At 56.2% G+C, this 19,254-nt stretch overlaps 2 protein-coding genes across 8 annotated transcripts in view; one reads left to right on the top strand and one right to left on the bottom strand.

Moving 5' to 3' along the window:
- Positions 1-790: 790 nt before the first annotated feature.
- Positions 791-5,598, top strand: FUZ (fuzzy planar cell polarity protein; the record flags this gene model as incomplete). Of its 4 annotated transcripts, XM_079117704.1 has the most annotated exons (11): positions 793-1,122; positions 1,371-1,492; positions 1,848-1,932; positions 2,171-2,239; positions 2,461-2,565; positions 3,318-3,515; positions 3,656-3,751; positions 3,965-4,071; positions 4,144-4,208; positions 4,282-4,356; positions 5,375-5,598. In XM_079117704.1, the coding sequence occupies exons 1-11, from the start codon at positions 1,012-1,014 to the stop codon at positions 5,596-5,598; spliced, it is 1,257 nt and encodes a 418-aa protein (XP_078973830.1). In that variant the 5' UTR covers positions 793-1,011. The 4 variants fall into 4 exon arrangements, 3 of the variants coding, with proteins under 3 accessions (XP_078973831.1, XP_078973830.1, XP_078973832.1); XM_079117705.1 differs by lacking the exon at positions 2,171-2,239 and having other exon boundaries at positions 791-1,122; XR_013760251.1 differs by lacking the exon at positions 3,965-4,071 and having other exon boundaries at positions 794-1,122; positions 5,375-5,437.
- A 35-nt stretch (positions 5,599-5,633) lies between these two features.
- AP2A1 (adaptor related protein complex 2 subunit alpha 1) overlaps positions 5,634-19,254 on the bottom strand; it is a 30,445-nt gene continuing 16,824 nt past the window's right edge. For 2 of the 4 annotated variants that reach the window (XM_079117700.1, XM_079117698.1), the window contains exons 5-24: positions 17,857-17,986; positions 17,155-17,256; positions 15,442-15,550; positions 12,139-12,289; positions 11,399-11,567; positions 11,131-11,268; positions 10,812-10,994; positions 10,275-10,372; positions 9,722-9,953; positions 9,472-9,639; positions 9,222-9,385; positions 8,830-8,895; positions 8,441-8,497; positions 8,264-8,346; positions 8,063-8,151; positions 7,019-7,143; positions 6,818-6,934; positions 6,673-6,742; positions 6,376-6,510; positions 5,634-6,057 (exon numbers count right to left, since the gene is read on the bottom strand). In XM_079117700.1, the coding sequence (XP_078973826.1) occupies positions 5,980-6,057; positions 6,376-6,510; positions 6,673-6,742; positions 6,818-6,934; positions 7,019-7,143; positions 8,063-8,151; positions 8,264-8,346; positions 8,441-8,497; positions 8,830-8,895; positions 9,222-9,385; positions 9,472-9,639; positions 9,722-9,953; positions 10,275-10,372; positions 10,812-10,994; positions 11,131-11,268; positions 11,399-11,567; positions 12,139-12,289; positions 15,442-15,550; positions 17,155-17,256; positions 17,857-17,986 (2,464 nt within the window). In that variant the 3' untranslated portion in view covers positions 5,634-5,979. The remainder of the gene's footprint in view (positions 6,058-6,375; positions 6,511-6,672; positions 6,743-6,817; positions 6,935-7,018; positions 7,144-8,062; positions 8,152-8,263; positions 8,347-8,440; positions 8,498-8,829; positions 8,896-9,221; positions 9,386-9,471; positions 9,640-9,721; positions 9,954-10,274; positions 10,373-10,811; positions 10,995-11,130; positions 11,269-11,398; positions 11,568-12,138; positions 12,290-15,441; positions 15,551-17,154; positions 17,257-17,856; positions 17,987-19,254) is intronic. The other 2 variants (XM_079117701.1, XM_079117699.1) reach the window with 1 other exon arrangement.

Below are 19,254 nucleotides of genomic sequence, written 5' to 3'. Positions count from 1 at the left end.
ACAAGATTGTTCAAGTCAATTTTTTACATCCATAAAATTGATTTTAAGACAAAAAAACATGAAGCACACATACTTTTTGATGAGAAAAAGCATGGAAAGTTCGGTACAATGATCACATTTGCGAAAACACGTATGCATTGTTAATTTTTAAAATTATTTTAGGGAAAGAATTTGAGAAGGAGTATTTTCCCATTTTACATCGTACACTATCATGTATGAATTTGTTAGGAAAGTAAAGCAATTTTTATGATTCGGGAGAATAAAGAATTTCCTTTTTCTATTAACAAAAACAATCATCTCCTTCGGTGGTTACTAGGCAACGCTCTCCGGACCAAACCATCCTCAAAATTGTGTAGGGGGTGTTTTCTCGATATCGCCCAAAGGAGGGTGCTGGGACTTGGACAAATAGCCATCTTTGAGCCGGGCTGTTTACACTTTTAGAATGGAAATTAGAGCGAATGGTCGTTACTAGGCAACAGCTTGCACGGTCGCCATCTTTAAGTGGGGCACAATGTTTACCACCACGAAATGGAAAGCCAGAGAGATGTGGTTGCTAGGCAACGCTTTGGCACCGTCGCCATCTTTGATCGGGGCAAGGATTTTTTTTGTTGTTGTTTAGAATGTAAATTATAGCCTGTAGGATAGTTGCTAGGCAACACTTTGGCACTGTGACAATCTTCAAGATACTCTCTTCATTCTCCTCGTTACATAAATGAAAAATCACGTCAGAAAGGAAGTACAAAACTTTGCAAGTACAATTAGTCGCCATCTTTGTTGAGGGCATTGTGACTTCCGGCTGGGGCGGAAGAGAATTTAACAAGGTTTGAGGATCTGAGTTGGATGAAGAAGGCGGGAGTTCAGTTGGCTACATATTAACTTCCCTCTCGCCCTCTGGAAGCTCCAGCAGCAAGCCAATTTAGTGTGATTATTACCACCATGGTCCCAGACCGGCACTGACTGGCCCAGGGGGGTGATTGCGTGCCCGCGTCCCAGGAGTACGGGGGGTTCCAAATGGGAGAGGACGGGACAGGCGGCTCGGTGCATCTGCTGTGCCTCGCGGCCTCTAGCGGGGTCCCCCTGTTCTGCAGGAGCAGCCGCGGCGGCGCCCCCGCCCGTCAGCAGGTGGGGCTTTGGACGTCTGGATCTAAATAGAAGGGGTTAGGGTGCTTTAGGCTCCAGATCTTCAAGGGAGAAGGGGCTGGGGAGATTTCCGTGTTGAGTTTAGATATCCCAGGAGGACAATAAGCCTGGCTCCCGGAAGAGGGGCTACCAGGGAATATGGAAAGGGAGGGGGCTTGGAGCTCAGACGCTTGGGTATCAAGGAGGAGGGTGTGGGGTGCTCCTGTCTAATACCTCCGACTCATCCCCAGCTCCCGTTCTCTGTCATCGGCTCTCTCAATGGAGTCCATATGTTCGGGCAGAATTTGGAGGTACAACTGAGCTCTGCGAGGACCAAGGACACAACCGTGGTGTGGAAAAGCTTCCACGACAGGTCACTAGGCGGGAGCTTGGGGCAGGATCAGGGCCTGGGTGATAGCCCATGTCGAAGAAGACCCTGTAGGCCTTCCAGCTATTCATACCTTTTATTTTTACGTGGTGCTGAGGATCAAACCCAGGGCCTCACCTGTGCTAGGGGAGCACTCTACCACTCAGCCACACCCCAACCCTCCTTCCAACTAGTCATCTAGCCAGTGGGATCTTTGACAACCTAGTTACTCTTGGATTCCCGATTGGGCTGAGGGAGGTTGTAGCTAAAATTCTAGGATCAATAAGCAGACTCTACTATACCTGTTGCCCTGTTTCCCAGGCCTGGACTCATTTTTCCTTCTCATCTTTGGTTCCCACAGCATCACTCTCATTGTTCTGTCATCTGAGGAGGGCACCTCAGAGCTGAGGCTGGAGAGACTACTGCAGATGGTATTTGGGGCTATGGTGAGAATCTTCAGCTCTCTTCCAAACCCAGAGCTTTGAGCTCTTAGCATCCTTCTCCCTCAGACCTAGAAGTCCAAGCTCCCAACATCTTCCTTCCCCAGAATCCAGGAATCCTAGTTTTCAGTCCCAGCTGTCAAAGTACCTGGCCCCTCTTCTCTCACACTGGGGAGTTCAGGTGCCATCTCCTCTATTAGAACTGTTGTCAAGGCTTTCCTGCTCTCCTATGTGGTTCTTCTAGGTTCTTCTTGTGGGACTTGAAGAACTGACCAACATCCGCAACGTAGAGAGGTTGAAGAAGGAGTTGAGGGTGAGGCTGTAGCACATGATGGGAAGCTAAGATACCTATGCCTTGCCGTTTGGGAACTATAACTCTCCGCAACCTCTGGAACAGCAAGGCCCCATGGTTTTGGGGGTGGCAACTTGGTTATCTGACCTTGGAGCTAGGCCCAGCATTGTCAGTTTTCTCTGGAGGAAGTGGCAGATCTGGGACCCATCCAAGTCCAGGTTTCTCCCTTCTCCCTCTGCCAGGCCAGTTATCACCTCATTGACAGCTTCCTGGGGGACTCGGAACTCATTGGAGACCTGACCCAGTGTGTAGACTGCGTGATTCCTCCAGAGGGGTCTCTCCTGCAGGTATTGGCAAATCTGTCTCTAGGGCTCTGGTTCACTCTCATCCTCTTCCCCTGGACCATTTTCCCAGCCTCCTATATTCCTGACCTGCAGTCTAGCCCCCAGTGGCTCCAAAGCATCTTTATGCTCTGAAAATCAGCTCTGCCCCTTCCCTGCCCACAGCTCTTCCATTTCCCTCAGGACAAACTCCCAGCCCTTCAGCCTGGTGCTTTAGGCCTTGTAGAATCTGGCACCTGTCAAGCTGTTGCAAAATCCACAAACTACCTTCCCACCTGTCTTTCCAGCTCCACAAAGCCCAACAACTTTCCAGCTTCCCAATCTGGGAACATATTCTTCCTTCACCTGGTGAATTTTCACCTTTCCCAAAATACTGCTTTGTTCATTCACCTGATGTGGCCACCTCCCCGCAGTGTGACTCTCTTCTTGTGTCTACAAGACTACAAGAGGTCATTAATTGTGTCTACTTGGCACATAAGAGGGGCCATCCGATGTTAGCTGCTGCTGTTGAAGACATTAGCCTCCGTATGCACAGGTCAGGCTGAGCTGTCAACCACACTTCACAGTGGGTTGTGGATTGCGACTGCACAAGAAAGAAGGTGAAGGAACTGGGGCTCAGAGAGGGTGAGACACAAACTTGGCCACTCAGCAGTCTCTGAACTGTGTATGTGGGTCTCCTTCCCCTCCTTGCACATCTAGGGTGTCCCTGCCGCTCCTGCCCTTGTCTCCTGACTCCCACTCTGGCCTCCCTTACCCAGGAAGCTCTCTCTGGGTTCGCTGAAGCCATGGGCACAGCCTTCGTCAGTCTGGTGGTGTCAGGCCGGGTGGTATCAGCGACAGAGGGATGGTGGCGGCTCGGGACACCTGAGGCCGTGCTGCTTCCGTGGTTGGTGGGGTCCCTGCCGCCACAGGCCACTCGTGACTATCCGGTGTACCTGCCCCACGGGAGTCCCACGGTAAGTAGGCAGGGCAGTAGGTGCTGTGCCCTGAGACAGGTGCACCAGGGATGGGCTCTAGAGCGCTAGGCCCCAGGAGGTGGGAACCGCGATGGAAGGGACCCAGCCATGGTCAGCCTCATCCTTGTCACCTGCGTCAGGTCCCGCATCGGCTCCTGACGCTGACGCTGCTACCGGGTTTGGAGCTGTGTTTGCTCTGCGGTCCTCGCCCGCCCCTCAGCCAGCTGGATCCTCAGGTGAGTCAGGCCGGTCAGGCTCCCCAGCTCTACCCTCTACTTGCGTGCGGCCCGCTCTTCCCTCCTGGGCCCGCCCTCTTCGCAGCGCGCACCAATCATTTTCGCCCCAGCTCTCCCACGCTCCCTTTCCCTAGTCCCTGCCTTGCCCTCAGGGTCTATCGGGCACTCCCTTCTTCCTCTGTGCCCCGCCCTACCTGACCGCTCCCCCTGCAGCTTCTGGAGCGCTGGTGGCAGCCACTGTTGGACCCGCTGCGGGCCTGCCTGCCGCTGGGCCCCCGAGGGCTGCCCGATGGCTTCCCCCTGCACACGGACATCCTAGGGTAGGGCTCGGGCAGGGAGTGGGTGGCAGCCCTCATTCCTCTTTTCTGGCCCTGACATCTCCTTTCCCCCAGACTGCTGCTCCTCCATCTGGAACTGAAACGTTGCCTCTTCACCGTGGAGCCTCTGGGGAATAAAGGTAACTGAGCAGGGCAGATGTGGAGGGCCATGGGCCTGGGAGAGGCCCCCTATCACCGTCTCTTCTCCCTCAGAACCCTCCCCAGAACAGCGCAGGCGCCTCCTCCGCCATTTCTACGCCTTGGTCACTACAGCGCACTTCCCAGCAGGTGAGGGGCGTGCTGGGGGACACTAGAGAGACTGAAAGGAAAACCCAGCACAGCTGGCCATGGTTTCCCTTGAGCACCCAGCATTGACACAGGCTGGAAGGGAGGGTACCCGGGCTCCTGCCTGGCTTCTGACTTTCTTGGGTAATTCTACTAGTTAATAATAATTAACACGAGGCCTTTTCTTTTGCTAGTAATTTTTAAAAATATTTAAGCCTTTATTTTGTTCATTTATTTATATGTGGTGCTGAGAATCGAACTCACACATGCTAGGCCACTGCTCAGCCACAACTCCAGCCCCATCTTGTCAGTATTTTTAATTTAAGAACCCATTCTGTCCTCTAGGTGGGGATAACCCTGCTCTGTCATTATTCCCACATGGAAGAGCAGGAGATTGACGCTCATCCAGTAAGGGGCAGAGCCACAGTTCAAACCCGTGGCCAGGCTCCCCTAACCACAGACTCCAGAAAATCCACCTACTGCTAAAAGCACAGCTTTGCCCATTCTCGGGGGTGAGGCTTCTGCAGACTCCAGGTTAGGAAGAAAAGGTGGTCACAGAACCCATGGGGCCCCTCAGAAGACAGCATAGTCCCGAGGAGACCCGATTAATGTAGCACATTTATGCAGGGCCGTCTGAGGCCAGCCTTCCTAGCTCTGCAGCTCCACCTCCCCAGCCAGCTCCTCCATGAGGCTCCAGCTTGGGTGTCAGCCTAGCGTCTAGCATGTGGTGTCACCTGCAAGTTGCCATTTGTGTTGCCAAGAGGATTGCCTGGTGCCACACACAGGATTCCCAGGGAAACAAGAACCAAGGCTGGGCGGGAAGAGGGTAAGCTGAGGGAGAAAGCCCCTGGCCCCCTTTGGGTTACTGACAGCTGGCTGAGCTGCAAGGCCCTCTTCAGAAGGAGATCCCAAAGCCTGTGCTGAGTCCCACCAATTCCAGACTTGGGCCAAGAATGGCTTTCAAGGTCAGCATCCTTGCTGAGCCCCACTGGTTACCTCAGCCCTCTCTGTCCTTCCCCAGAGCCAGGACCACTGGAAAAGGTGGAGGATGATGTCAGCCGGGCCCAGCTGCCACGTGCCTGCTATCTGGTGTTGGGGCCTGAGGAGCCAGGCACAGGGTTGCGACTGGTGGCTCTGCAGCTGGGGCTGCGGCTGCTGCTGCTGCTGCTGGCTCCTCAGAGCCCCACCCATGGGCTGCGAAGCCTGGCCACCCGCACTCTGCATGCCCTCAGCCCGCTCCTTTGAACCACCTAGGATGGGCACCAGCACAGACGTGGGGCTGTTAGCGTCTCTGTTTATTCGCTCACAATAATACACAGCCCCTGGACGGGGAGGGGAGGAGGGGCGACAATGGGGGGAGAGGAGGGGGTACCCACTTCCCTGGCCCCTCTCCCCTCTGTGCTTGGGGGGGGAGGGAGGGGTTCCCCCTTGCCCCCCCAGAATGTAAACAGCAGCAGATGAACAAAAATAAAAATACAAAAGGCCAGAGGAAGGTCCCAGGCATCCCCTACCCCTGGGGTCTTCCCTGTCACCAGTGGAGGCCCCCTCACTGCCCCACCCACCACAGCTGCCTCAGTCCTAGGGGCTGCCTGGTGATGGCCACATCCCCTGGGCAGGGTCCAGGGCTCAAAACTGCTGGGCCAGCAGCTCACACAGGTGGCGGGAGACAGGCTCCTTGCTGGTGCGCAGGGTCAGCCGGTACATCTGGATGGGGACATTGGGGAAGGAGTCAGAGGAAATAGCCAAGCAAGAGGGGAGAGAGCCCAGGGAGAGGGTGACACAGGGAAGATGAGAGACAAAGAGGGAAGAAGGATAAAGGAACAAGAAAGGGTGGGGAGGACTCAAGCAGAAATCAGGGAGGGGCAGGGTAGGGAAGAGCAGAGCTGGGAGGAAGTGGGGACACAGGCAGTGTCAAAGAGGGGGAAGGGATTAAAACAGCACAGTGGGGAGGAGACTGTGCCAAATGCATCACAGGCCAGTCTGAGTCAGCCCTGGCCTCAGGCCTCCCTCAGCAGCACTCACCTGAGCCTGAGCGTTGGGCTCCAGCCGAAGCAGACAGCCCACCTGCAGGGCTTTCGTCTGGATGATTCCAGCCCCCACGAAATTCTCAGGGTTGGGGTCCACATTGTCCAGGAGCGCTGAGCCAAACCCCAGAAGCTGTGCGGGGAAGTGTCCATCAGTGCCAGAGCTGTGAGGTCCCGTCAAATCCCAGTCCCCCAAATCCTTGTGAATGGGTATTGGTCCCACTTTACAGGTGGCAAAACAGGCTCAGGGAAGTTAAGCAGTTACTTCTTGGCAAACACGCCCCCAGCCTCTCACCTTGGCCTTGGTAACTTCAGCGTCCATGGGGTGGTTGGCTTTGAAGATTTTCTGTGCCTCCTGCAGAGGGCTGGGGGAAGGGAAAACTCAAGAGTCAGGGACCTGTCGCCCCCCATGTGCTGCCCCGCCTGCCCCCACTGCTCACAGGCTCAGCTGCTTCCAACGCTGGAAGAAGTCCTGGGCCGCCATCTCCGTGGGCTGGAAGAACTTGTTGATGGTCACTGGGAGCTTTAGGGTGAGGGACTGCGGGGCGCCACCATACCTGGTGGGAGAGGGAGGGCCCCATGAGGCCCTTCACTCTTGCCCTGGAAGCCCTGTGTTCCAGGGAGCGCTGCACCCAACTCACCGGAAGCGCACTGACAGCAGGGGTGGCGTCAAGAAGTCCCGCAGACATTCAATGTTGAGTACTTGCTGCACCTGCGCTCCGCCATCCACCTGCGCGGCTACACGCTTGGTCTGCACGGCCAGCTGTGTCCCCCAATGGTCAAGGAAGCCAGGGACCACAGGCAGGGTGCCCTGAAGGGATCTTGGTCACAACCCTGCAATTCTGGCAGCCTGTCTATAGGCTTCTGACAGGCCCCAAGGGCAATCCTGGGCTCATCTTGCTAGACCCGGCTCTAGAGCCCCTCCTAGGCAGAAACCTTGGAGCCACTTAGCTGCCTCTCTGGTCTGCAGGCCTTTATGGTGGCTCCATTATTGCTTGGGGTAGGGGCTGACTCCCTGCCCTTACAGCTGGTGACTGGGCAAACTACTTAATCTCTCTTGGCCTCATCTGCAAAACGGACGTGTAAAATGTCCTCAGGAGTCAAGGAAAGACTCTTTCACAGGTACTTGCCTGTCACACAGACTGTGGCAGTTAGTATAGTCATCATCTGCATTCACGCCTGCCTTCACGTCGTCAACCGTGTGCAAGGCTGGGTCTTAGCACCCCCACCCCCAACCCTGTGTGCTGCACAGAGCTGCCCCGGATTAATGAGTGAAGCAAAAAACTGAAAAGGTGCTCTGAGTTTGGAAGTCTGGCTCCCTGAATTTATAGAAGTGGGAGGGGACTGGCACTGCCAGCCACCTTCCAGAGTTTTCCAACTGCTCTGATCTTCCAGAGCAGCCCTATGAGAAGGGAGAGGAGGACCTGCGTTTCACAGAAGGGCTAGGGAGGCTGAGAGAGAGGCACAGGGACTGGGCCTAAGTCCCTCAGAGAAGGCCCTGGTTGCTGAAGTTCCAAAAGTAATGTTTCCTGAACATCACTCATTATCATCTGTCACTGGGGGAAGAGATCCAGAGGCACAACTTATAGATGAAATCTCACATGCCCAGGCTCTCACAGTACTAGGGCTGAACAGGTCTGGACCTCGGTCTTGGTTTCCTAGTGGGCCAGGCCTGAGAGGATATGAGTCTGGAGGTCTCCCGGGTGGACAACGGTGGGCGAGAAATTTTGGAACTGCACTGACGTCTTGTTGCCATAGAAGAGATACATACGGCCTGGGGTGGTGGGGAGGCGGGGCTCCGTCTGAGTTCTTCTGACCTCATCCCCAGCCACCAGCCCAGCCAAGGTCTCCCACCAACCCAGTCCCCATAGGCCAGCGAAACACACCCAGGTTCTGCCGGAACTCAGACTTGACTCCAATCTGCAGCAGCTGGTTCTCAAATAGGACCCCATTATTCTTGCACACAAACCTGGATGGGTGGTGGGGCGTTTAGGATGGCAGGGTGCTTGGCCTGGTCTCCCCACTTGTCCCTGTCACCCTTGCCCATCTCTTCCGGGACTCACTTATTCAGCAGGTCATCAGCTTCCGGGATGGGAGGGCCGATGTCCTCAGGACCTGGGCTGGGGGTGGGGAAAGGAATGAGACATGAAGGAAATGGGGGGGCTGGAGGAAAAGGGTGCAAAACACAAGCCTGTGAAGGTCAGAACCCCAGAATTCCCATGCCTAGATTTTCCAAAGAACCGCAGAGAACTCCAGAATAAGACCAGCAGCTGCCACCAATGCAAATGGGACCCTGGCAAATGCCTGCCCCCCCACCAGAGGGCCCCAAGTTTCACTTTCCTCCAATCCCTGCCTCTGCCGATCATCAGAAACCCCTTGATTGGTGTGCCTAGTCCCCCAACCCACCCTGGGGCCACCTGAGTCTTCCCCCCACCCAGAGGCCACCCCTTACTCAGCAGCTGGAGCTGGATCAGCCAGCAAAGCCATGGGGCTCTCAGGGGCAGGCGGCTCCAGCTCGCTGGGCCATCCAATCCCAGAGCAGACAGAGAAGACAGGCGCAGCAGGCAGCCAATCCCAGAGAGGCAGCAAGAGGGCCGAAGAGAGAAAGGGTGAAGGGAAGGAGAAAAGGAAGAGCAGACTAAGAAGTGGTGATGGGAGAGGAGAATAAAAGGGTGGCCAGGGTGGCGCAGAGTCCAGAGTGGCCAGAGGGAGGCAGCATGCAGGCCTGGAAAGGCACCAGGGACAGGGAGAGGAGTGTGGCTAGGGGCTGAGTGGAAGAGGGGGCAGCAGCTGAGAGGGGGCAGCCCCGGGAGCTGGAGGAGGGCCCGGCGAGGCAGGCAGTACCTGAGGAAGGCCTGCTCAGGGGTGGGCCCCAGGCTGGGTTGGGCAGGCGGGCCATCAGAGAAGACGTCCACCAGGAGGTTCCCTGCACTTGCGGGAGCTGGGGGTGCCGCTGGGGGAGGGGCTGCCCGCAGCCCCAGGAGGTCAGCAGAGGGCGAAGGCGTGGACTGGAAGGGAGAGGGGCGAAGCTGAGACGAGGCGGCCGCTATGACCCAGCCTCGGCCAAGAGTGTGGGCCACCCTGTGGGGCTCACCACGGTACTGGGTGTGGGCTCCACACCCCCATTGATGTCATTGCTGCTGGGGTCCCTCCGGCCATCATCCAGAGCGCTGCCGGCCCCCGGCCCCTTCTTGCGCTTCAACTTGGCCAGGATGGAGGACTCGCGCTCGGGGAAGGGCGGCATTTCCTCTAGGACTGTGGCCTGCAGGTGGGACAGGCAGGTCAGGCGAGGGGCCTTTGGTCATAGGAGAGGGAGGGCCAGTGGGGGAAGCGCAGATTCTGACCAGGACGTCCGTGCTGGCCACGGAGCTGAGGGTGAGGTACTCCACTGCACGCTGCTGCAGCTCCACGTCAGCGTTGCGCAGCTGGGAGCCGGCTCTCAGTACGCCCTGGATGGTGGCCTTGGTCTCGGGGAAGAGGTTGATGAACTTGATGTAGGTGGACAGCAGCAGGGCTCGCGTGGCCACGCTGCACAGGTGGAACTTGGAGTGGAGCAGGGAGAACTGCACCGGGGGGCTGAGCGAGGGGCCGGGTCAGCAGCAGCTGGTGCCACCGCCCTGCAGAAGCCCCCTCAGGAGCTGCCTCCCACAGGAAGCCCCTTCCCAGGGCCACAGGCTGGCTCAAGGGGCTGAGACTCCCCGGGGACAGCGGTCACTGTATCACAGTCCCAGACGCCTGGGACTTAGGTTCTCTCTTACCCGGTCAGATGGTGGGAGTGCAAGGCCAAGAGAATTCCTGGCGACCCCATCATTATCAGCCCTGAGACTCCTAGAGCTTCCCCAGCCCTGGACCCCTCAGACGCTCCGGTGTTCACCCCCCAGCCTGAGGCTCCCTCACCTGGAGCGGGGGTCTCCAGCAATCAGGTTCCCAAACTCCCCGAGGATGTAGCCACCAACCTTCACCATATTCTCATGACAGGCTGGGGCCTGGAGGGCCTGGAGGGAGGAGGCCAAGACAAGCAGAAGAGGGTCAAGGGACATGCACAGACACAGGGCTAGGCCTGTTAACTGGTGGAACCTTTATAACTGTGCCACAGGTAGGACTACAGGTAGGGAGAGGCACAGAGAAGTTAAGAGACTGGCCCAAGCTCATGCAGATAGGAAAATGGGGCAGCACTTGGCCTTCCTCCCTGGGCACAGGAAATGGGAAAGTACTAAGACTACAGGATGGGACACTATACCCTGGGCACCCACAACCATTCTCTGTGGACTCTTTATCAGGCTCAAGAAGACATAGTCCCCGTGTCCCTTGGGTAGTCCAGAGGGCTAAAGGCATGGAACTGAGGGTACACTGCAGGAGCCAAGGTCCCACAGCCCAGCTGTCCTTGCTCAGCATCGATGTCCCATCACAGGGGTCACAGTAAAGGATGCTGACCTCAAAAACAGTCTTGGCGGCGTAGCCCTGGACATCATCGCGGTTGGTGACAATCTGCAGCACGCGGTACCACACCTCCTCGCTCACATAGTCACCAGCAATGCGGATGAGGTTAAGGATGGTGTCCACATACCAGCTGTAGTCCACGGCATACTTCTCGGCCAGGATGGCCACCTTCAGTACCTGCCGCAGGGAGGGAAGTGGGAAGGCTGGTAGGAGACAGGGCAGGAGCCAGCCTCTGGACTCACCTGGACCTTGGCTCAGCGCCGCCCTCATCTGGAGACCCTGGAGTCCCAGCTCCAGCCCACTTCAGACTCACAATCTCTTCGCGGATGGCATAGTCAGCCGTCTCCAGGTACCGCAGCATCTCTGACACGATCTGCTTGGCATTGCTCCGGTCACACATGGCATACAGGAGGTCAGCTGCCCGCTGCCGAACACTGACGTCCCGCTCCGTCTGAGGGAAGAGCAGGGACAGGCTGGGTTCTAAGGTCCCTTGTGGCACAGGGCTGGCCACTCAAGGGCCACGGAGCCCTTGGCTTCCTGAGGTGGATCAAGGGCCCAGGGCAGGTTTTGCAAGGCCGCACCTTGAGAGCGTTGATGACAGTGTCAATGTGGGTCTTGACAGCTTCGTGGGAGAACTCGGAGCTGGCCAGCATGCACATGCTCTCCAGGGCCAGATAGCGCAGGTTGGTCTCTCGATGCTGCAGGAACTGGCCCAGCTGGTTACAGGCGCGCACCAGGAGGTTGGGCTCACTGCCACCACAGGCAGGACACACATGAGGAGTGGCAGGGGAGAAACAGAGATGGGACATGAGACAGAGGTCTTAGATTCCAGCTGATCCAGCTCACTGCTCCCACAGGATCCAGGTCTTAACTTCTGCCCACCCCTACATCCTAGACCTGACCCTCCTGAAGACTCAGATGAGCCCAGATAAACAGCAACTCTGCCACCTAGGAAGGGCCACAGCACCAATTTTGTGGGGTAACATTTGACACCTCCATCCTCGTCTTACCAAGCCCAGCTCTCCTCCCCCAGAACCAGGGACCCAGCCCCAGTCCTCCTCCCTCAGGCCCAAACTCCTCACTCAGAGCCAGGGGTCCAGGCCCAGCCTCCTCCCAGACCCAGGGGTCCAGACCCAGCCCTCCTCCCTCAGACCAGGGGTCCAGGCCCAGCCTCCTCCCTCAGACCAGGGGTCCAGGCCCAGCCTCTTCCCTCAGACCAGGGGTCCAGGCCCAGCCTCCTCCCTCAGACCAGGGGTCCAGGCCCAGCCTCTTCCCTCAGACCCGGGGTCCAGGTCTCCAGCTTCAGCAGCCCGGTGGATACCTGTCGTAGTGGATGATGAGGCTGATGGTCTCAAAGAGGATGGCGTTCTTAGCATTGGAGTGCTGCACCTTCTTGGACTTGGGCGGCTCCTGGGCCTTGTTGAGCACGGTCTCCAGACATTCCACCAGCCGCCCCTTCACAGCCGCATCCTCTGAGCAAACGGAGAACACAGCACACAGAGCTGGCTGCCCACTGGTCCACCTGGTGAGGCAGCAGCCCTGCCACTGCTCTTGGAGAAGCTCAGGCTGCTTCTGCAGCTCCAGGCCAGGGCCTTTGCCTCCTCAACACTTCTCAAGTCCCCAGTCCAGCAGGGGAAGGGACACAAGGCACCCCTGAGACAGAGGATCCATCCCCAGACTTGAGCTTGAGCTCTCATCCCTCTCTGACTCTGCTGGGCAAGTGGCTCCATCCCGGGGAGCCTGTTCCCTGTCCTGCAGCACTGGTGCTCATTAGGATCCTTCCAGAACTAAGACAGCACCCCCTCCCGAGACCTTCCCAAGGAGTCATCTGTGTGCCCAGAACAAAGCACTGGCCCTCACCGCTGGCCTAGACCACTGTGTGCTCGCTCGGGGTGTGCTCCTCACTGGGGCTAGGAGTTCAACAGCAGGAAAGCTCCCCAGGGCCCCAGCTTCCCCTCTGCTCAGACAGAGGAATGCCAGCCAGAAGCCCACAGGAACACCAATCACTGACATTTCCTGAGATGTGATGTGCTATCAAGAGCACAGAATCATTGTCCAGTGTTCTAGCAAGAACCATCAACCCAAATCTTTCGGGAAATTTACGGGACAGAGGAACAAGTGAAAAATCACCCAAAGGGCAATCAGCCAAATCTAGAACATGGGACACCCTGTGGGACACAATTGTCCTGATTTCTCCCAAAACAGGTCTGGGGGTGTGGCAGTGGGGATTATTAAGAGTAAAAGAAACAGTGGTAGCCGAGTGTGGTGGCACACGCCTGCAATCCCAGGGGCTCAGGAGGCTGAGGAAGGAGGCTATCAAGTTCAAAGCCAGGCTCAGCAACTCAGTGAGACCCTGTTGCTAAATAAAATACAAAAAAGGGCCGGGGATGTGGCTTAGTGGTTAAGTCCCCTGAGTTCAATCCCCAGTACCAAAAAAAAAAAAAAAAGGAAGCAGTGGTAGAAGACGTGCTTAGCATGTTCTACGTTCTGGGTTCAATCCCCGGCACTACAGAAAGAAAGAGTAAAAGACATAATCAAGGTATACAATTTATTATGTGATCCTGGATAGTACTGTGATATATGTGTGTGTACGTGTGTATACATTTATCTATTTCTTTCTTTCTTTTTTTTTTTTGCGGTGCTGGGGATCGAACCCAGGGCCTTGTGCTTATAAGGTAAGCACTCTACCGACTGAGCTATCTCCCCAGCCCCATTTATCTATTTCTAAAGCCACAAAAATATCATGGATGATTAGGAAAATGTGAATGGTGACTAGATAGCAGATGTCATCTAGGAATTATTCTGGTTTAATAATAATAATAATGGCATTGCTTTTTATTTGGTTTGGTTTGGTTTTATGGTACAGGGGATCAAAGCTATCACACACAAATGCTAGGCAAGTGCTCTTTTGCTGAGGCTATATCTCCAGCCCTTTTTATTTTTTTATTTTGGGAAAGGTTCTTGGTAAGTTACTGAGGCTGGCCTCAAACTGGTGATCCTCCTGCCTCAGCCTCCAGAGTAGCTGAGACTATAGGCACCCAGCTTTTGCAAATCTACTTTCATAGTTGTCCAGCAAGTGCGTGTCTGAGAGCAAAGGGGAGTACAAAGAGTGCAGAGCTCTAACGACCGCTGAGTCTGGGCAGAGTTGCCTGGTGTTTGTGACACTGTTCTCCAAAGCTATTCTTAAATTTGAAAAATTTTCATGATAATAATGGTAAAAACTAATGTCATGCAATAAAAGGGGCAATTCTATCAGGTAGAAAGTGAGAAATCACGCTCAAACTCAATCTTAGGCCTTGCTAAGATCACGTTTGGTGTCAACTCTGAGGAAAATTAAGAAAACAGTAGCTTGAGATGTGACAACAGACTTGCAGCTGTGATTGAAAATGCTCACACAGTTTAAAAAAAAATATACACCAAAATATTTAAAGGTAACATGGTTATTTCTATTTTTAAGTATTTCAGAAAAATAATTTGTTTTTCAGTGCCAGGGATGGAACCCGGGGCCTCACACACACCAGGCAAGAGATCTGCCCCTGAATTCCACACCCATTCAGAACAAAACAGAAGCGGGTGTGGAGACAGCAAAATATGAAGTCGACCTAATGGGACTTTTTCTGTTGGGAAACTTTTCATAACACGTTGCAAATACTTAGAAATAAACTGCAGGTAGCCCAGGGCTACCTGGTGAAAGGGATGGTGGGGGGGTTCCCCCAGCCCAATCCAGGAGCAGGGCCAGGGTTTCAATTCCTGGAACAGAGTCAGAGAAGGCGGAGACTCCACAGGGCCACAGGACAATATCCATCCCTGGCCTCAAGAGCTGGGCGGGGCCTTTGGCGTCACCTATGTCATATGTTCAATTAGTGACTGGAATGCACATGCACACAGGTACACAGACACTGACACGCTCACATGCAGTTGTGCGCACAGACACACAGGCAGATCCACACAGATGCCTGCAGCGCATACGGCAGCCCAGGCCTACAGCAGGTGCTGGGTGCCAGCTGACTCAAGGGAACTGGTTCTCTGACACCGCCTGTGTGCCAAGTGCCTCAGCACAGGGGTCCCACCAACTGCCCTTTGAGGCCATGTGGCTGAGACACTGAAAGCTCAGGGGTGCCCAGCCAGGTACACTGGGAGGGGTGGGACTCTGCCTGGGATGGCCACGTCTCACCGCCAGACCTCAGTTGCTCTGTCTGCATATCATGGACTCCGCTCCCAGACAATTCTTCCTCACCGGCTCTGCTGGGAGGGTGTGAATGGGCCCTGCCACACCTGGCTCACTGCCACAGCTGTTGTGGCTGTGGGCAATGGGGGAAGGTCCCCTACAAGAGATGAAAACTCCTAACAGAGCAGCCAGGAACTGTCCTCTGGCCAGTTGTGTGACCCTGGGCCAGGAGCTCCTCTCTAAGCCTTGGTTTCCTCCTCTGTAGAACAGGCCTGCTAACAGCCCCTGGCCACAGGGCTTCAGTGAGAGCCCAGTTGCAGGGACCCCGGCCAGGGCAGGGAGCACTAGGATCTGAGCTGCCCTCACCAAGTGCAGCAGCACAAGAGCTAGAGGTGTCCACCCAGCTCAGAAAGCCTGAGCAGTCCAGAGCCACAGGCAAGCGGGAGGCAGAGTTACCTGGAGGAGGGTAGCACTGCAGTAGCCGCAGGAGCTTCACAGAGAGCCAGGGCGCTGGCACAAAGTAGTAGGTGTAGTCCTGGAGGTCGGTGGAGGCCGAAGAGACGATCTGTGGGGAGGAGGCCAAAGATGGGCACAGGGGGGGGCCGGGGGCAGTGAGCGGGGGCTGTGGGCACTGTCCTCTGGAGCCAACACCACCCTTCAGGGGATGCTAAAGGTGTAATGGTTTTGCAGAGCAGGAAACGGAGTCCCTTGGGCACATGCCTAGCACAGTGGGACAGGGACAGGCGGGGCTGGCTGATTTTTTCCAAGCAATGCTGGCTTCAGTGGGACAAAAGTCTCTGCTGATTCCCCTCCGTGGCAGTCCCCAGGCTCAGGTGCCCCTCCCTTGACTCTGAGCCTCCCAGTGCCCAGGCCTCCTCTGCTAGAGCCCATGCCACACCGACACCACTCAGGGGCCATCACTGGGCCGGATACAAGATCAGAATCCGGGAAGGTTCAGGAAGGACGTGGGGAATCACATCAAAATCATGTGACTTTTTCCTCATGGCAAACTCTTGCTCGACCCTGAAAACCCTTTCTCCAGGAAGCACCTCCGTGATGGCATGCGCCCCATCCCTGTCACTGTCTGTGCCTCCCACAGGGCCTGGCACAGAGGGGTGGTGAATGAATGAAAGAAACAAGAACAGAGTGAATGAGTGGTCTGTGTCTTGTTCAAAAATCCAGGCCTTGCTGGGCACGGCAGCGCATTCCTGCAACCCCGGTGGCTCAGGAGGCTGAGGCAGGAGGATCACAAGTTCTACACAAACCTCAGCTACTTAGCAAGGCCCTAAGCAACTTAGTGAGACCCTGTCTCAAAAAATATAAAAGGGTTTGGGCATGTGGCTCAGTGGTTATGTGCCCCTGGGCTCAATCCCCAGTACAAAAAAAAAAGAATCCAGGCCTCTTCCTATGGACACAGAGAACACTTCCTTATTTATTTAGGAAACACTGTACTTCAAGCATCAATTCAGAACCACCTCCCCCAGCAACCCCTCCTGGGTTCCCGAGCTGGTCATGTGCCTCCACTGGGTACCTACATTGCCCTGAGCTCCCTCCATGATGACACAAACTACCCCTATGCGACAGTCTGACAGTCACCTCCCCTGCCACACACGCTCCTCCCAGCAGAACAGGGAGTTCCGCGATTTCTAACATCTGACTCATGTCCCTGATGTCACCCCACAACCAGGCACACAGGAGGCCTTGGGGGTGCTCTAGGACAGATGCAAAGGTGGTGAGAGGAACAGGAGAGGGTGTAAGGGAGGCATATGGGAGAGAAGCATGGAAAGCAAAGTCAGGAAAGGAGGAAGAGGTGGTGGGGAGGTGGCGCTGGCCTCGCTGGCCTCAGGCCCCAACCTGAGTACTCCGCCCGCAGCGTTGTGCTCAGGCACCGCACTCTAGACTCTGAGCCTCCGTTCACCCAGGCCTCCCCTAGCAGAGCCCGCGCCACACTGAACTGATATTCCCACTGAACATAAGGGGCAACCGAGCCCCAGAGAGGCAACCACTTTGCCCAGGACCACACGGCCAAGAAGTGGCCAAACCAGTCTGAACCTGGATCATCAGGGCCTGAGCTGGTGACCACAGGGCTGGGCTGCCTGTCAGGGAGGAAGGGGAACCAGAGAGGTGTCAGAGGCACAGGAGCCTGCCGGCAGCAGAGACCACACCTACCCGGCTCAGGCGGGACACGGCCAGGGAGATGCAAGTCTTGAAGTCGTCAGGGTTCTTCTTGCAGAGGCAGGTGATGAGGCTGACAGCAGCGGTGACAACGCCCTGTAGACAGGGGGAGGGGGCAGGTCAGGGTCAGGCTGCAGTCCCTGCAGAGGACCTAAGGGTAGTGGCTCCAGAGCAGGGTGGCGGTGTGGACATCAGGAGGATGAGGGGGGCAGGGGCTGGGGTGTGCACACCTGTCGCTATATGGGTGTTTTGGGGGGTAAGAAGGCTATGGGGCCTCAGGGCCCTGGCCAACACAGACCCCAGGGTCTCTCTGAGGAGCCTAAGAGCTGGAGACCAGGAAGGGGACGGGAGGACTGGGGTCTATGCTGGCCAGACAAGAAATAGTGGTTGCTGGGAATCTCTGGGAGTCAGAAACGGGCTAAAATTTTCTGAGGGGTTGGGTCCGGGAGGGGTGCTGGGTGACGGGGGCACAGGACATGATCCCTGGGTAGTCAGGGGTTGTTGGGGATAGAGGTGAGAGGGTTTCTGAACAGTTGGGCAGGTTGTGCGTATTAGGGATACCAGATCAGGGTCTCCAGGTACCTGGGTGAAGATCAGGGAAGAGGTGGGGGCTCAGGCACCCAGGGGCCTTGGAACAGAGGGGGCCTCAGGGCAGCTGGGTGGGGGCGGGTCTTGGGGTGGTAGCCAGGGCCTCACCATGTGCTGATCATTGAGCAAGTGCACCACACGAGCCGTCCACTCGCCCATGGGCACCAGGTCTGGCGAGGCCTTGTAGAGCCGCAGCAAACACAGGGCCGCACTCTGCTTCACGCTGTCCATACTGTCCCTGTGGGGACACAACACAAGGCAGGCGGGAGACCATCAGCGCAACCTGGGCTCCACACACTCCTCTCCTGCTCCTCCCAGGAGGCTGCCGATGGCTAGCCGGAGACGCAGGAAGCCAGGCAGATGGGGTCCAGCCTGGGGCTGCCCTTGCGAAGACTCAGTTTCTCTATCTGCAAGGTGGAGTCCCTGGCAGGACTAAGCAGTGTCCAGCCTGACTCAGCACCTTCTGCCATTCGCCACACACTTCCTGAGCACACGCAGAGGCACGGGCACTGCTGCGGGCCCTGTGGGGCCACATCAGTGTGAATGTCTGTCCTAATGCTTCCCTCTGCAGGTGGCCTGCTCCACCTAGACACAGCTGGGATTCTGGCTGCTGCGGAGCAAACCAAGGCAAGTGGGAGCACAAAGCACAGGGAGCTAAGACAACAGAGGTACAGAAAAGCAAGTCAATGCAGAGAGACAGAAACGTTTCTGCAGCACATAGTGGCACACACTGGTAATCCCAGTCACTGAAGAGGCTGAGGGAGGAGGGTCACAGGTGCTAGGCCAGCCTGAGCAACTCAGCAAACCCTGTCTCCAAAGAAGCTCAAAGGGCTGGGGGTGTAGCTCAGTGGAAGAGTGCCCTGGCTTCAATCCCCCTGAGGTGGGCAGAGGTCTGTGTGTAAGGGGAGAAGCAGGGGGGGCCTGAGGCTACAGCCAGCGAGTGACGGCGGAGAGAGCCAAGAGCACTGGGCAGTGACGTGAGCTGCTGGGGTGGTGAGCAGAGAAGCAATGGGGTGCCAGCTTGACAGCAGCCAGTTACCCAGAGCCCTCCCGACGAATGGGGCACTATCCTTACATGGACTAACTTGTTTATTTCATCTTCACAGTAAACAAAGAAATAAGTATTATCGTCCAGTGTGCATCCCCAGATCTGATGTCTGTTTTCCAAGGGTCCTTCTGGCTGCCATGTGGAGAAGAGACCTGAGAGCCAAGAGCAGAAGCAGGTGGCGAGAGGAGGGCACACCGTCTGTGTGGGGAGTCGCTGTGCAGAGGCATGGCACCACGCTGGCTGTCTGCCTTCTGACCCAAGGGATATATGTGGTAAGTGGTGGAAACACTATGTGGGTGTGGGAGGCCCAGGCAACAAGGCGGGCCCTGAAGGGAACCCAAGTTCAACACTCGAAGGGCACAGACTCGAAGGGTGGGTGCCAAGTGGATAGGTGGCACTGGAATCCAGAGGAGCCAGGGAGGTTGCCCACGCTGTGTGACATCCACAAGTCCCATTCT

Source organism: Sciurus vulgaris (assembly GCF_902686455.1).
Source record: "Sciurus vulgaris genome assembly, chromosome: 17".
Classification (NCBI taxonomy): Eukaryota; Metazoa; Chordata; class Mammalia; order Rodentia; family Sciuridae; genus Sciurus; species Sciurus vulgaris.
Note: the sequence above shows the minus strand (reverse complement) of the source record. Positions and strands in the feature narration are given on the sequence as shown.